Genomic DNA, 15,635 nt, shown 5'->3' with positions numbered 1-15,635 from the left:
GTAAGCTTATTGAAAACTTGTATTGCCATCTGCAGAAGCAGCTTCCATGAACACACCTCTCCAAAATCCACCTCATGTCTATGTGGGAACTCTTCTGGCCCAGCCATAACATGGGAGCTCGTGTGTTCAGAGCCCCAGGACTGAAATGACAATTACAAACCAATGAGGCTGCAAGGGCTCTCATGAGAGTCAGGCAGGAATAGAATATTTTGAGTTATGCTGGAGTTAAATGGGCCAATCTAAGATACCTTTCTCCTAAATACCTGTGGGATTTATAAGCCTGATGAATGGCAACGCAGTGTCAGCAGCACAGGGCACAGTGGGAGCTGAAAGGAAAAGCTGAGCTCGTGTTACGGGGCTTGGGCCAAAGCAAGCAGGGCTTTAGAGGTGTGCTGAGCTGCTGAGAGAGGGGACAAAGCTCCTGACTCTGCCTTGCTGTGAGTCTGGAGACCCCTCAGAGACACCTCAGGTCTGGCAGTGTCTTGACCAGTGCATGGGGATGACTGGGTGCTCCTCCTGGAGGGTTGATACTGGGAGATCAGCAAGAAACTCCCCCAAAAAAGGGATGTGTGCCTCTGGGGATGCCCAGTGATGCTGCCAGGGAGCCTGGGTAGGGTCTGGAGGAGCAGTCCTGCCCGGGCAGGGATGGGGCACAGCTGCTGCCAGTGCCACTGCCGAGCTGAGCTTCCCACCCCACCGCCGCTGGAGCCTGCCTGTACCTGCTCCCAAGCCGATATTAAGCCTGCTCAAACACTGCACCGCCTTCTCCTCACATTGTTTTCTGTACCCCACACCCAGCACCAAAATAGCGATAACCCCCCCTTCCCCACCCTCCTGCGGTGACTCAGGCTGGCGAGCAGGCACACATCTGCTTCTGATTTAATGTGCGAGCGCTCTGACCCTTTTATTTTTATTCCCAAAGTCCTCCCGTTGGTGGCTTTCTCTCTGGGGGTGAGGTGGTGGGGGGAGAGGAGAAGGGGAAGCTGGATCCCCATCCTTCGTGCTCTGCTTTTTCGGAGCCCTCAAAAAATGTATTTATTTTGGAGCTGTGTTTTCATGCAGGCTGGTGACAGCCTCACCCGGATCTGAGTCCAAGTCCCTCGCAATCCTGTCCACTCCGGAGGGACGCCAGCCAAACCAGTTTTCCATGGTTAAGCTGGGCACATTTTTCCGCCGTGGTTGGTTGGTTTTTTCTCTTTTTTTTAGTTTTTTTTTTTTTCTTTTTTTTTTTTTTTTTTGTCAGGAAGCAAACCCACCCAGTGTGTGCAGGCCATTCAATAGAAACCTTTTTTTAAAATTTCTTTTCCTTTTTCTGGCTCTGAAGAAGAGCAGGACGAGAGAGAGTGAAGGGGCTGGCGAGTTTTCCCAGGAGAGCTCAGAATGGGAGGAAATGGCTTTTTTGGCTATTTTTAAGGCCTTGCTGGAAGGAGGTACCTACCACTGATGTGCTCATTGGATTGTAATGTTGTGTGTTAATAGGGATGTATCCCATATATATATATATATTATATATAAACATATATATATATCCTATGTCACTCCCTGTAGCAGGGTCTGGGCACGATGGGAAGGTGTTGGAGGAGAGTAGCTGCACATACATGGGCAGAAATGCCACCAGCAATGTCACAAACCTCATGGATCTTCATCTGTCTCATGACAGAGCTGCTGGGCAGACCAGCAACCTGATGTTCAGCCAGACCCTGAATGGGCATACCTCTGGTGGGGATTTTCCTCTTACTCTCTCTTTTCTTCCTCATTTTGGTGGTGTGGGAGGGGGAGCGTGTCACTGGAGGTGTGAATGAGTTTCCATGAGAGTGGGGTGGCTGCAGAGGATGCCTGGAAAGTCTCCTGTTTCACTTAACAAATTCCCCCCTCCCACACATGTTTTGAGTGTTTGCATATAGATTTGGGTGGTGGGGAGATACTCACCCAGCATCATTGCCTGTACCAGCAACATCGTACTGAGCATGGCCAGGACCCCATCGAGGCTACACAGAGCTGTGTAGACAGGGCCCACTAAGGGTTTCAAGGAAAATAAAAATGGATCTTGAGCATCTTCAGCCTTGCAGCACCTTCTGAAGCCTCAGCAGAGGGGAGCAGTAGGAAGCTGATGACCAGAGCACCATCCCCTCAAGCTCCAGACCTCCAAGGAAATGCTTGAATGGGGGATCAAGGCTGCAAGAAAAGACTGTGATGTTAGATGTGACCACTCGATAAAAGTCTTCTCTCTGGTATCTGCCTAGGTGCTGTGGTTAATTAATTTGCCCCTGCTCTGTGTGTGGATGAAGCCCTCAAAACACCATCTGGAGCCAGGTGGTGCCTTTGATGTAGCTCCACTAATTGTTTATGTTTATTTGACCATTTATCACCAGGATGCCCCTTTGCCAAGGCCTGCTCAGCACATCAGATGGCATTTGTCATGCAGCATGCAGACTTCATCAAGCTGCCACCCAGAAGTGACCTGGAGCTTCTGATTTTGGAGCTTTATATAAATTCTGAAACTGGGCAGTGTGATGGGCAATTTAAAGAAGCTGGGAAAAGGAAACCAAAGTGAAAACATGGCACTTCAATTACAGCAGGCACTGAATTCTGTTCTGGCCCTGACAGGGCTCATGTTGGCTGAGGAAATGGGAATGGGGTTCCAAGGAAATGGGAGGGGCATGGGACTTGGTGATGTGATCACAGAATCGCAGAATGGTTTGGGTTGGAAGGGACCTTAAAGATCAGGTGGTTCCAGCACCCTGCCATGAGCTCAACCTGTTCATCACCATGTGCCACCCAAGAGCTCAACTTGATCCACAAGTTCCTCCCCAGAGAGGAACTGAGGACAGAACATTGAGCCTTACACGGACCGGGATCAGGTCCTGGTGGCCATGGAGCAGCAGCAAATTCCCATTACAACCAGCACCACCCAAGTGTTCAGCACGCTGAGGCGTGATTTGATTCATAATTTGCAATTTTTCCAGAAATTGTTTATAAACAAAGTTGATGGAAGTACAGAGTACTCCATGTAGGCTCTGGGTAGCTGGAGTGAACCTGCAGGGATGGATTTGTTCACAGGTTCACATTTGCTGTGGTGTGTGTAAAAATTCCCTGGGATGAGTTTACACAGGGCACAGGAGCTGCTTTGGCCCCCACGCCCTGGTGAGCAAGTGAGTGGCACCTGTCACCACCTTCCTAAGCAAACAGTCCCTGTGGAGCTTCCCAAGGGATGTTGTACCAGAAATATCCAGCAGATCTCCAGTACTGATGTGCCTCAGATCTGCTTGGTTGGATAAACTCCTGCATGGATTTTGGAAACTGGGAAGAGAAAGGGTTGTTGTCAGGATCACTGGAAGCTCTGGAGATGTTTGTAAAGCACCTTTTGTTTTGGACTCCCTGATGACACTTCAGTGAGTATGGCTTTTTTTGTGGCCTACTTATAGGAAACTGGTAGTTCCAGCTAAAAAAAAGGTCAGTTTTATATAGTATGTGCAAATATAAATAGTTCACATGGGCTCAACTTGCCAGGCAGATGTTGGTAAGGATGAATCCTTGTATGCCCAAGGATTTTGTTCAGAGATCAGTATGAATTCTGACAAGTCCAGTAATGAAGAAATACCAGGGTGAAAGTCACCCCTGTGATTTCACTCCCTGAAGCCTAACCACTTTAATTATGTGATCAAACCATGCTCAACTTCTGGGGCTTTTCCATCTCACACATCCTTTGGAGGGTTGGGCTCCTTGGCCACCCCTCTCCTGCTGGCATCAGAGGGAGGTCTCCATCTGTGTCAGCATCATGGGGACTCTGCTCAGCCTTCGGCACTGGTGTCCCACAGAGCACCCCTTTAAACTGCGCTGACCTGTTCCATTTGTAGAGCTGCTCCCTTGCCAGGAGACCTGTGGGGTGATGCCACCTCTGCACCCACCCACAGGGCTTCCTCCCCATCCGTGCTGCCAGCGAGCTTCTTCCAAGGAGAATGCCACCTTCTGTGCATCCTTCCTTGCCAAAGCATCGCTTTGGAAACATCTTCCCTCTTCTGCTCTCTCCAGACCCAAGCAAAATCCATGAGCTTTCGGCGAGATCTTCATTTCTGTGTGGATAAGCTCAATTGCAAGCCGAACACCCCAAACTTTCCCAGCTCAACCCCGCGTCTCCCAGACTGGCCACAGTTCCTTGAGTAGTAAAACACTGGTGGTGTTCCTGGAGTAGTAAAACCCTGTGAGGTGGTTCCCTCACACCGAACCCCTTTAGGTCTGCAGAGGGGTGGTGTCCCTCAGAACTGTGGTGATTTCTGTCACACAGAATCACTTTTGGGTCTGCAGGAGGGGTGGTGTCCCTCAGATCCCCAGTGATTTCACACAGAACCATCTTTGGGTCTGTAGAGAGGATGGAACTGTAGTGGTTTCCCTCACATAGAACCACCTTTGGGTCTGTAGAGGGGATGGAACTGTAGTGGTTTCCCTCGAACAGAACCACCTTTAGGTCTGCAGAGGGGGTGGTGTCCCTCAGAACTGTGATTTCACACAGAACCACTCTTGGGTGTGCAGAAGGGGTGTTGTCCCTCAGAATCCTGGTGAATTCACACAGAACCACCTCTGGGCTGCAGAAGGGGTGGTGTTCCTCAGAACCCTGGTGATTTCCTTGCGAGGGAGGCAACGGTCGATGTCGCCACGTTTTCCTCATCATTTCAGGCGTCCCAGGGAAGTGATTGAAAGGCAAGGAGCTGTCTGCCCCACCTTCCTGCTGGAGGGCAGCAACGCTTGCTGCTGGGGTGGGTGGTTTAATAACGTGTTCTTCTGGGGACAGGATGTTCAGAGGGGAGGTGTGCCCCCATAGTAAGGAATAAATATGAAGGCAATATTTACCTTTTTTAGGTTTATACTTTACTTATTTTTCAAACAAAAAGGAAATCCCACCTCTCTGCTTGCCTTGGGACCCTAAGTCTTTCTTGGTCTTCCCAATTGGAGTGAGGTGCTTGGCCAGGGAAGTGATGTTGGCCCTGTGGGGCTGGCTGTGAATGGGGTGTCAGCGTGGGTGGTTTTGCTCAGGGACATTTGCACAAGGGACTTGCTCAAGGTTGTGGAGTAGTTGGTGGATGCAGGAACAGAGCCTCAGCATCCCTATGCCACCAAAATAGAATCAGAGTTTGGTTTGAGTTTGAAGTGACCATTGTGTCCAAGACCCATGCCATGCACAGGGACACCTGCCACTGTCCCAGGCTGCCCCAAGCCCTGTCCAACCTGGCCCTGGGCACTTCCAAGGATCCAGGGGCAGCCACAACTTTTCTGGGCACCCTGGGCCAGTGTTTTTCCACTGAGTAACAGGAGCAGGAGTGATCAATCACTGGCCAGTGTACCTCAGTGAAAGTAGCTGTAATATTTTGACAGATTACAGTGATCTCACATGCACATCTTAATTGCCTCATTATGAAGAGACACAAATAAAACTGGGGGCGGGGGGGAAGAAATAACCCACGTATATTTATGGGCTGATGGATGCAGCAGGCAGGTCTGCACAGACGGGACCATGGGTGGGTGCAGAGGGAAAGCAGCCAGCCCACCCTGGCTGCTGCCTCTGCTCCTGCAGCCTGGAACAGGGATTGGGAAAGAGGTGCAGGTAGCAGAGCAGCAGAGCCAAAGCATCTGAGCCTCGGGGTGCTGAGTGCCTTGGGCCAGGGAGGTGGTGCTAGAAAATAAATCAGGGTGAGAAAGGTGTTGAGATCTCCTGCTGATTCTCCCATCCTTAGAAGTGTTCAAGGCCAGGTTGGACAGGGCTTGGAGCAGACTGGGACAGTGAGAGGTGTCCCTGCCTATGGCAGAGGTTGGAAGGAGATGAGCTTTAAGGTCCTTTCCAACCCAGACCATTCTGAAATTCATTCTGTGGTTCTCTGACTCCCTCTCCTGCCAGGGTCAGCAGCCTGGGCTGTCCTGGCATGCTCAGCACCCCAAAACCTGGCTCTGACACCTCTGGGATGCTTTGATGGGTGGTCTCATGCTTCAGGGCTAAAGTTGGAATTCCTGCAGGGGTTTTGTGTCAGCGAGGACTGAGGGATGTTCAGGAGGGGGGACCAGTAGCTGGCTGGGATGGGGGAGCAGTGGTCAGGGATGTTCAACCCCAAGCCTTGCCCCTGGCCTTGCACCCTGAATTCCTCTACACACACAGGCTGGGTGAAGGGAAGAACTGGAGACACCTTGTTTTGCCTGGAAAAATGACATTTTGACACCAGGAGCAGGCAGAGATCAGCCAGAGCCTGAGGCTCCTTCCTCCACTGTGCTGAATGCAGAATGAGCCTGGCATGGGGGGGCAGCTGCTTTGCATCCCCTGCTTGCCCTGGGGCACCCCCATATCTTGTTGGGGGGTGCTCCCACAGAGACTCACTGTAGGCACAGAAAAAAGAAACACAGTCAGGAGCCAGCACTTTCCTGAGGGAAAATCATAGCAAAGAGAAGGCCAAGCAATGCACATTTTAAAGGGAGATGCTCAGAAAAATCTCAATGCAAATAATCAAAATATAAAATAAAATCACATAAAATATGAATATATACAATATTAATGAAAATTTATAGATATATAAAATACACAAATAATAAAATATTAATGTAGCAGAATATTAATATATTAAAATATTAGAGTATCAAAATATTGAAACGCTGCGTGTTACAGCAATTATTTTGCATGCCAACATACAATTAAAAGCCAAAATTGCCATCTCCCAGCCAGGACTCAGGGTGTGAAGTGCTGTTCCCGTGGATGGGAAGGGGACATCCCTCGTCCTTGACACAGCCCTGAACCAGCAGCCACACGTTGCACAAGCCTGGGCTCTCCCTGGCAGCCTTTATCTCCTCCAAGGGCTCAGCTTTTCAGGGCGTTGTCACCGGGGGTGAGGAAGGAGATGGGAAAGGGAAGTGCTGGTGAGGAACCCTCGCAGGTCACAGGTCTCTTGCTCCTGCCATTGAGCAATGCTGAGAGCCAGGAGCAGGATCCTGTCCCTGCCCGGGGCTGGCACATCTTTCCAGGGCTACTCCGAGCTGTGCCAGTGCTCCATGTCTACCCCTACAAACAAGTAGAGGCAATACGAGTTTTCTTTATCTATTTTCTGTGCATATGTCTTTGTAATCTATTGAGTGTAATTCTGGTTTTTTACTTACCGCGGTGCTAATATCAGCGTTTCGCCTCTCTCCGATATTTCAGTTTTACATTGCTGGTTTGGAGATGCTGAGATCCTTCAGTATTATAGTGAAGGAGATTGGAGAAAACAAAGATTATTAAAAAATAAATAAATAAAAGGAGGACTTGAGCAACAGAGTGCTTGGATGAGCTTTGGGTCACCCAGGAGTGCACACTGAGGGTGGTTTATGACATTGCTATAGTCCCTGGCTTGTATCTGGTATTTTTCACCCAAAAAGGGGACAAAGCTTAGCTCTCCCAATCCCTCTTTTTCTCCTGTTGCACCTTCAGGTGTCTAAATCTGTTGGCAGAACGTGGGGGAAGCAGTCTAGTATCCCACCATCATTTTTTTTTATAAGTGGAGCTTTTCCTGGCAAGAAAGTAATGAATGAGTTTTAAGTATGACCATAAATGCAATGTTTCGCAACGTCATCTGCAGAATACGTTTATTTTTGGTGCCCTCCACCCTTCCCACCATCTCCCTCCAGTTTATTTTAACAATGCTGTAATTTTCTGTTATAAAATGGGATTTTGCTGTTTAACTCCGTGTCGTCTGCTCAGCATTTGCGTGTGCGTGTGCGTGTGCGTGTGCGTGTGCGTGTGTGAGCGTGCGTGCGTGTGTGTGTGTGTGTGTGTGTGTGTGTGTGTGCACTGGTGACATTTGTCACCATCAGATGCTATTTTTAAGCCTATTTTAAGTTATTATTGAGGACCCCACCCTTGGCTTGGGGATGGGAAGGGGGGAGTGCAGGAGGAGGGAGAGGAGGGAGGGGAAGGAAGGAAAACGTCAGCCTCAGCACACTTCCAGCCTCTGGCCATCAACCTCCCCGGGGGCATGGGAACCATAAGGTCATTTCTCAAGCTTGCTGAGCTCCAGAGCTGTCAAACCACCCTGAGAGTTTAAAAAATGCAAATGTATGCAAATGAATGGGCTGTTTCTCTCCCTCTCCCCCCTCACCCCCGGTTTAAATGACATGAATCACCTTCAATTTTGCCAGCATCCTGTAAAGTTATCGGCTTGCCTAAATGCTGCAGTTAACAGAACCACATCTCAGGAGGACCAGGGAGGGAAAAGAAAGGAAAAGCATCTAATTTCCACCAAAACCCCATAATTTTTAACATATATTTTATACATATAAATTATATGCAACTATGTATATAATCACACCCCAATCTCCCAATTCTAATTTTTCTTGTTGTCGAGCAAATAATCCACTAATTAGGGAGAATGAAGCTTAGTGTCCAGAAAAAAACCCTCTATAAAAACATTTGTCAGGGTAGTCTAATATTCTGCTGTTCTGATTTTTGGCACTTAGGGTGATCTGGCAGTGAAAGATGAAAATAGGAAGACACGTTCCTTCATGCAAGAAGCTCCTTTAACACTCAGGCTCCTTCCAAACAAAAATAAACGAGTAGATGATAAAAACAGCAATAGAAATTTAATTGCTCACGCTTATTATTCGAGATACAAAGCCCTAGAAAGGAAGCTGTCTTTTCCTCCCTGGCTCAGGGGTTATTTATTATCTTACACTCCACTTGGAGAAGGTATTAGATTTACTGTCATTTATCGGTGATTTTCAAGGAGGATTTGATACAGAGCTGGTCAGGACCGCAGAGGAGCGTTGCTGGTTAACATGGTTAAGCACAGCACACTGTAATGAATCAATTTGTTTCAGACAACAGACGTAATTAGCGTGGAGGTAATGGGCACACCATGGGATGCAGGGCTGGAGCGTCCTCCCTCCACTGAAGATGTCGGTGGCTGGAGCTGGGTGTAATTCCTGGTTCCTCTGCCCAGCTCTGGGCTAGGGGAGCTGGCTGGAGAAGGCTTCCCATGGCTGGGGCTGCCCTCCAGCCCCTGTGAGGCTTCACTGAGCATGGACAGCTGTCCCCCATCCCTGTGCTCGCCACAGGCCTGTGGCGCATCACCTCCCTCTAGGCTGCACCATCCCCTGAGACCTTCACTCTCTGGCTCCCACACGCCTGTTTTTGGCAGTGCTGGCTAGGCGTGGGGGAGATACCTGCAAGGTCTCCCTGGGGAGGGAGGAAAAGGGAGACAGTGTTCCTTTTCCCACGGGAACATTTCCTGCAGAGTCAGATCCCCTCTACAGCCCCTCCCAGGCTTCTCCGAAGGTTGCCGGCCAAGCTGAAGCACAGGTTTTCATGGACAGACTCCATTAGACCAGGCTTTTTCCATCCCTGAGGCAGCTGGGAGCCAGCTGAAGTAACCCAGGTCCCCACCGGTGGTTTTGAAGGAGGTTTGGAATCAGCAGAGCCAGAAGCTCAGCAGGGAAGGATAGCCAGGACATGGCAGTGGATCCCAGGAGAGCAGCAGAGGTGGCATGGTATGGAGCTGGGGAATCTGCTTGCTGGTATCAGCCTTGCAGAAGGGATGGAGGGGGGCTGCAGTTTTGCTTTCACATGCCCTGGGTTCTCCTGGAGATTAACTGCTCTGTCCCTTGGCTGTGAACCAAGTGTCTACCTGCAGCAGGGCCAGGGCTGGTAGAGGTGACACTGCATGAACACATGCTCTGTGTCCTGGGGGTTTCCAAGGGTTAGTGTATTCAAAGTTATTCTGTCTGTTTGATGTATTCTGTCTGTGAGGGGATTAATGTATTCGTCACCTACTGGAGGAAATCACTTTCCTTTCCTGGGATTTCTCATGTGGAAGGGCTGCTGGAGCCATGTGAAAGAGGAAACATTTTACAGATTAAAAAGTGGCCAAAAAAAAAAAAATCAGGTTTTCCTCTTGGGTGTGGGCTTTTTGCTTCCGAGTTTTTCTTTGAAGCTAAAGCTGCTCTAGCAGGGTAAGATGTCTGCCAGATGCATAGGACATTTTTGACAAGTCCAAGCGGAATTGGGAATGGGGAGAGCTCAGCTCATGGGAAGAGATAGCAGACAACAATCTGTGTCTGGCTAGGTCCTTGCTACCTGATTGTCTTCCTCTGAGTGTTTAGGTATACCCTGTGACACAAATCCTTGCTTTCCTCCCCATTCTCAGATCCCTCAGGAAGACATTCCTACATGGCTTCTCCCTGATAGGGGATATGTCATATCTTCCAGGCGTGAAGTAGACCTGAAGATCCATAAAGATCTCTCTCCCTGCTGAAGCAGGAAGCTGTGACCCTCCTATCTGTGATGTCCAGGTGTACCAGCTCCAAAAACAATCTTGTAGATGAGAAGGACACTCCCTGGCTTGTCTCGTTCAAGCAGTGTAGGTGTTGGCTCTTGGCAGTATGAAGCAATACAGCATCATACCTTCCCCACATAGCTCCTGGCAGGGCAAATCCAACGTGTGTTTGGAGCAATGCTGGCTCCAGGAGGATGTAGAAGAAATGTGGTGGGGAGGGAGTCATTGCACAAGGTTCCTGGGGGAGGGGTGTGAAAGAGAAGAGGAAGCTTGTAGTGATTGTGAAAAGGTGAACAGGGTGGGAATTGAGAAGGATGAGGACAAAGGAGATGAAGACATGGGGAGAGAAGCAGAGGTTTAATCACAGAGGATCTGGAAGGAGCTGAAGGTGGCCTAGAGACACGCTGAGACAGTGCAGGCAGGTGGTGACGGCAGGTGAGGTAGAGGAGGCAAGGACTCTGGGAGAAGGCAGCATCATTTTGGCTTTATCAGTTGGGAATCCCCTGCTAACGCTCTGCTGTTGGTGCTTTGTCCTAGGGCACTAAATGAGAATATGGCCAATGGCATTGAAGATCTTATCGGGATCCCATTCCCGAACCACAGCAGCGAGGTCCTGTGTGGCTTAAACGAGCAGCGGCACGACGGGCTCCTCTGCGATGTCATCCTCATCGTCCAGGACCAGGAGTACCGCACCCACCGCTCCGTCCTGGCTGCCTGCAGCAAGTACTTCAAAAAACTCTTCACTACCGGCACTTTAACAGACCAGCCCTATGTTTACGAGATTGACTTTGTCAAGCCTGAAGCACTTTCTGCCATCCTCGAGTTTGCCTACACCTCAACCCTCACCATCACCACCTCAAACGTCAAGCACATCCTCAGCGCCGCCAAGATGCTGGAGATCCAGAGCATCATCAACGTATGCCTTGAAATTATGGAGCCCGACAGAGAGGCCGAGGAGGAAGATGACAAAGAGGACGACGATGATGATGAAGACGAAGATGAAGATGAGGAGGAAGAGGAGGAGGAGGAAGTGGAAGATTTTGTCAATCAGGAGAACCTAGCTGATGTACAAGAAGTAAGCTGCCACCAAAGCCCTTCTGAGTCCGATCTTACCGAAGAAGCTTATACAGAAGCACCTAAAGATTTTCCAAATCACTTCCCAGCCAGTAACTCCTCTGGACACTTGGGCATGATACGAGACTTCTCCATAGAGTCCTTGCTGAGTGAAAACTTGTACCCTAAGGCAAACATCCCAGAACGGAGGCCAGCTCTGTCTCCTTTCACCCCCAGCTTCTTCCCCCACCTGTGGAACGGCGACTTTAACTCCTTCTCCCAGCTCGAGGAGCCACAAGTAGACAACGGCCCCTTGGATCTGGTGATCAAAAAGAGGAAGATCAAAGAAGAGGAGGAGAAGGAAGACCTGCCTCCGCCTCCTTTCCCTAATGACTTCTTCAAGGACATGTTTGCCAACACCCCAGCAGCTCCCTTAGGGCATATTAAGGCAGAGGCTGACTACAGCGCTTATCTCAATTTCTTAAGTGCTACCCAGTTTGGAGGAGTTTTTCCCCCATGGCCCCTGGAGGAAGAGAGGAAAATAAAGCCCAAGGCATCCCAGCAGTGTCCCATCTGTAACAAAGTCATCATGGGAGCTGGCAAGCTGCCCAGGCACATGAGGACCCACACGGGGGAGAAGCCCTATATGTGCAATATCTGTGAAGTTCGCTTTACCAGGTGTGTGCTGGTCACCTCTGCCGTGTGTGTGGGGAGTGGGGTGGTGGCTGGAGGGGCCACATCATAACCCATGACTGATTTCTCAGCTGCTCATCAGAGAAAACAGAGTTTTTGTCCCAAAATAAAAGTAGGGAAGAAAGCAGGGCATGATCTGTCCCTTCGGAAAAAAAAAAAATTAAAAGGGAGGAAGGGAGGGTGGAGGAAGCAAAAGAAACTACTGATTTTTGTGGGTTGTGGATGACATCCACAGCTCACTGGATCCATCCCCTCACTGGACAAAATCTTAAATAAGTAACAGGATATTTTCAACCCCACCATAGTTTACCACAGTGGGACCAGAGTGAGCTGGAAAACAGATGGTCAAACAGCCAAGGACACCTCATCTCTAATGTGCTGAGAGATGCATTGAGCTGGGAGGGCCATTTAGCCACAGGATGTAATTAGTTTGGGTTTGCACATTTTGGCATCAGGGTAGACCACAACCAAGTTGCACACGTTTGGACATGACAGTATCTGGGCTTTCTGGGGCTGGACTGGCGCTAATTATTATGTCTTAGTAGTGCAGTTGGGGGTCTTAGTCTCTTCCCCAAAGTAACAAATGACAGGATAAGGGGAAACATCCTCAAGCATCACCAGAGGAGGTTTATATTGAATATTAGGAACAATTTCTTCATGCAAAGTACTGCAGCAGTCTGTCTAGGGCAGTGGAGCAGTCCCCATCCTTAAAGAGATTTAAAAGACGTGTAGCTGTGACACCCGGGACGTGATTTGGTGGACTGAGGGAACAGTTGGACTCAAGAGAATCATGGAGTGGTTTTGGTTAGAAATGACTTTAGAGTTCATCCAGTTCCACCCCCTGCCGTGAGCAGGGACACCATCCCCTATCCCAGGTTACTCCCATCACTATCCAGCCTAGCCTGGGACACTTCCAGAGATGGGGCAGCTGTAACTTTTCTTGCCAAGTTGTATTTAGCTGTGCAAATCTAATGTTCCAGCCTGAAACCGTGCTCTGCAAAGCTGGGCAAATTTAATCAGTGAGTGGAGACAAATAGATTCCTGGGCTTGCTCTTGCTGAGTATAATTAATATCTAATGAGAACAATCTTTACCATAATAATAAAGCTTTCTGACAAGAGCATGGTATTTCAGCTCCTGGCTGCATGTGAGAGAGAGAGAGCCCTATTAAGCTGGGGTGAGAAAACCAGAGGAAAATAATCTGCACAGTAGGCAGAGGCGAGCTCCTGACAATGGCCAGACACCTGGGGTGCTCCTGCATCAGCCTGTCTTTTCTTCTCCTGTCCCTATGATAATATTCGAATGGAAGATATGCAGATGATGAGAATTTGACCTGAAAATAAATTTCCATGCTCCCCTCCATTAACACAGCAGACACCGTATTATAATGCGGGGAGCATCGTGCCTCGGGCGGGCATGTGCAGCGTGAGCCAGCTTACCCTGGTATTTGCAGGGGAAAGGCCACTGCATGGTGATAATTCCTGCCTGCAGGAATTTGGATCTGACTCCTGCTGGTGCTGCATCCCCAGGTTAGCACTGGGCTGTTGTGGGTTCAGCCTGTGGGTGTAGTGGCCTCTGGGACTGGAGGGACAGCCTGGCCAGCCCCATCCCTGTCACTCTCTTGTGCGTGCTGCTGCAGGTGCTGATTTCTGATGAGGAAATAGCCTGGCTAGATCCATCACTGACATCTTCCCTGGAGCAGGAATAACAGAGCTGAGCCCTCCCAGAGGGCTCCCAAAGTCCTTCACAGGCAAGGGCAGCATTGTTCACTTAGTTCAGGGAAACTGAGGCAGGATGCCTAATCCAGACAAGTTATATCAGCGTGGTAGAGGTTAAAAACTCCACAACAGAACTGTCTAGCATGACCCATCACTAATACAGGGACTAAACCTGGTAGTTTTGACACCCCCCCTGTGTGCTCAGCAGCTCCTAAGTACAGGGCACAGGGGTAGGGGAACTTCATCCAAGGGGAAAATAAAAATCAAAAAACTGGGACTCACCCAACAGTGCAATCCCCCAACACCACTGATGAAAACTGTTCTTGTGGGTCACCCCTTCAGGGCTGGGTGCTGGAGGGTTTTTCCTTCTTGAACACCCTGAGCAAAGCAGATATCTTAAAATATTGATTTGTTTTTAAATGTGTTTGGAAGCATTTTGAATAGCATGCAGCTAATGGTTTTGTTTGGGGTGGGGTTTTCTTAGCTGTTTCCATCATTACTTTGGTGTGAGAGGTCTCTTTTAGGAAAAAGTGTAGTTTTAAGCAAAAAAAGTTGGAGCTTTTTTTTGCATAAAATGTGGAGTGATTGAGATGTAGAAGGAGATTTCTACTGGGATTTCCTGAGTGCTGCCACTTACTTGCATTATGTGTTTTGGCCCCTGGTGGGGAGGAATCCCATAATTTCTGAAAGCATTGGCCTTCCACCCATGGTGCCTTCACTGGGGAGATGCAGGCTCAGATGGATCCTTTTGGGGTCCCCTGGCAGTCAGGGTGCAGGGAAGCAGAGATTCCCAAGTGGAATTTCAGTATGAATCAGTCCTTTGAGTTATTTCTGGATTTAAGGCACTGTGGAGGTGAAATACTACTGGGAAAATGGAAAAGATATATTTTCCTGGGTGAGGAGTGCCCCAACCTCCCCAGCAGATCCCTTCCCCACATCAGTGGGATCTCACATCCCCCTGGCAAGGACCCTACACTCACCTGGACCTGCCACTCCTGCTGCCCACGGACATCTGATGGCAGGAAGCAGGACTTCATTTAATGGCTCATTAATTATTTTTTCCTTAAACAAAGGCCTCTCAGCTTCTAGTCTGCTGTTCCACCCTGCTAGAACGCCGGAGAAAGCTGCAAGTATTTCAGCTTTTCTACCAAGACAACCCCAGAGTGCTCAAGGAGATACTGTTCCAGCTGGAAAGGTTAACATTATTTGTTCCTATTATTTGTGTTGTGACAGCTCGCAGAGCCCTAATCGCTCTCCTAATGCAATTGCTTTAAGGTTATTCACACACACACAGTGTGGATCTCCGTCGGAGCAAGCCTCCAGCCCAGCTCCCAGCTCTCAAACCCTATGTTCCCCGTGCCACAGCCCCTCTGGGGTGCTTCACCGCAGAGCACCTCATCCCCCCAGCCTCTGAGCAGCTCCAGGTGGAGCCACAAACCTGCCTTGCATTCCCCGGAGATGCTGCCGGGGCAGGGAGGATTGGGTTTCTCCCGTCTGCTGCCGGAGATGGGTAATAGCCTGAGAAGAGCTTTGCCGGTATTTACATTATACAGTCCCGGCACGCAGCGTGTTTATTAGGAAAAGCGATCCTGCTAGGTTAAACATTACCTACAGAGGTTTAAATTAAATTATAGGTGGGCTCGGCAGCTCTGCTTTTTATTAACGTTTCCCCCCCGCTTTGCAGTACGAGCCCCACACTCATCCGCGCGCGACTTCGCCGTTCGGGGTGAAATTCTCCCTGCTGCTGCTTTGTCTGCTGCTGAGCACTGATTCCAGCCCTTCCAGAGAAAATCCACCCTTGTCAAAACCTTGGGGCAACACCAGCTTTAAAAATGCCACAGTGGGAAGTTGCCCTGAGCTTGGCACAGGGACTGAGAGATGACTTTTTTTTC

The 15,635-nt window shown here is 49.4% G+C and overlaps 1 protein-coding gene across 11 annotated transcripts in view; it reads left to right on the top strand.

Moving 5' to 3' along the window:
- The window catches only part of ZBTB7C (zinc finger and BTB domain containing 7C), a 153,186-nt gene that overhangs the window by 129,306 nt on the left and 8,245 nt on the right, over positions 1-15,635 (top strand). For all 11 annotated transcript variants that reach the window (XM_085566105.1, XM_085566107.1, XM_085566108.1 and 8 more), the window contains one exon: positions 10,818-12,011. In XM_085566105.1, coding sequence (XP_085422231.1) covers positions 10,818-12,011 — 1,194 coding nt within the window. The remainder of the gene's footprint in view (positions 1-10,817; positions 12,012-15,635) is intronic.

Source organism: Lonchura striata, chromosome Z (assembly GCF_050655825.1).
Source record: "Lonchura striata isolate lonStrDom1 chromosome Z, ASM5065582v1, whole genome shotgun sequence".
Classification (NCBI taxonomy): domain Eukaryota; kingdom Metazoa; phylum Chordata; class Aves; order Passeriformes; family Estrildidae; genus Lonchura; species Lonchura striata.
Note: the sequence above shows the minus strand (reverse complement) of the source record. Positions and strands in the feature narration are given on the sequence as shown.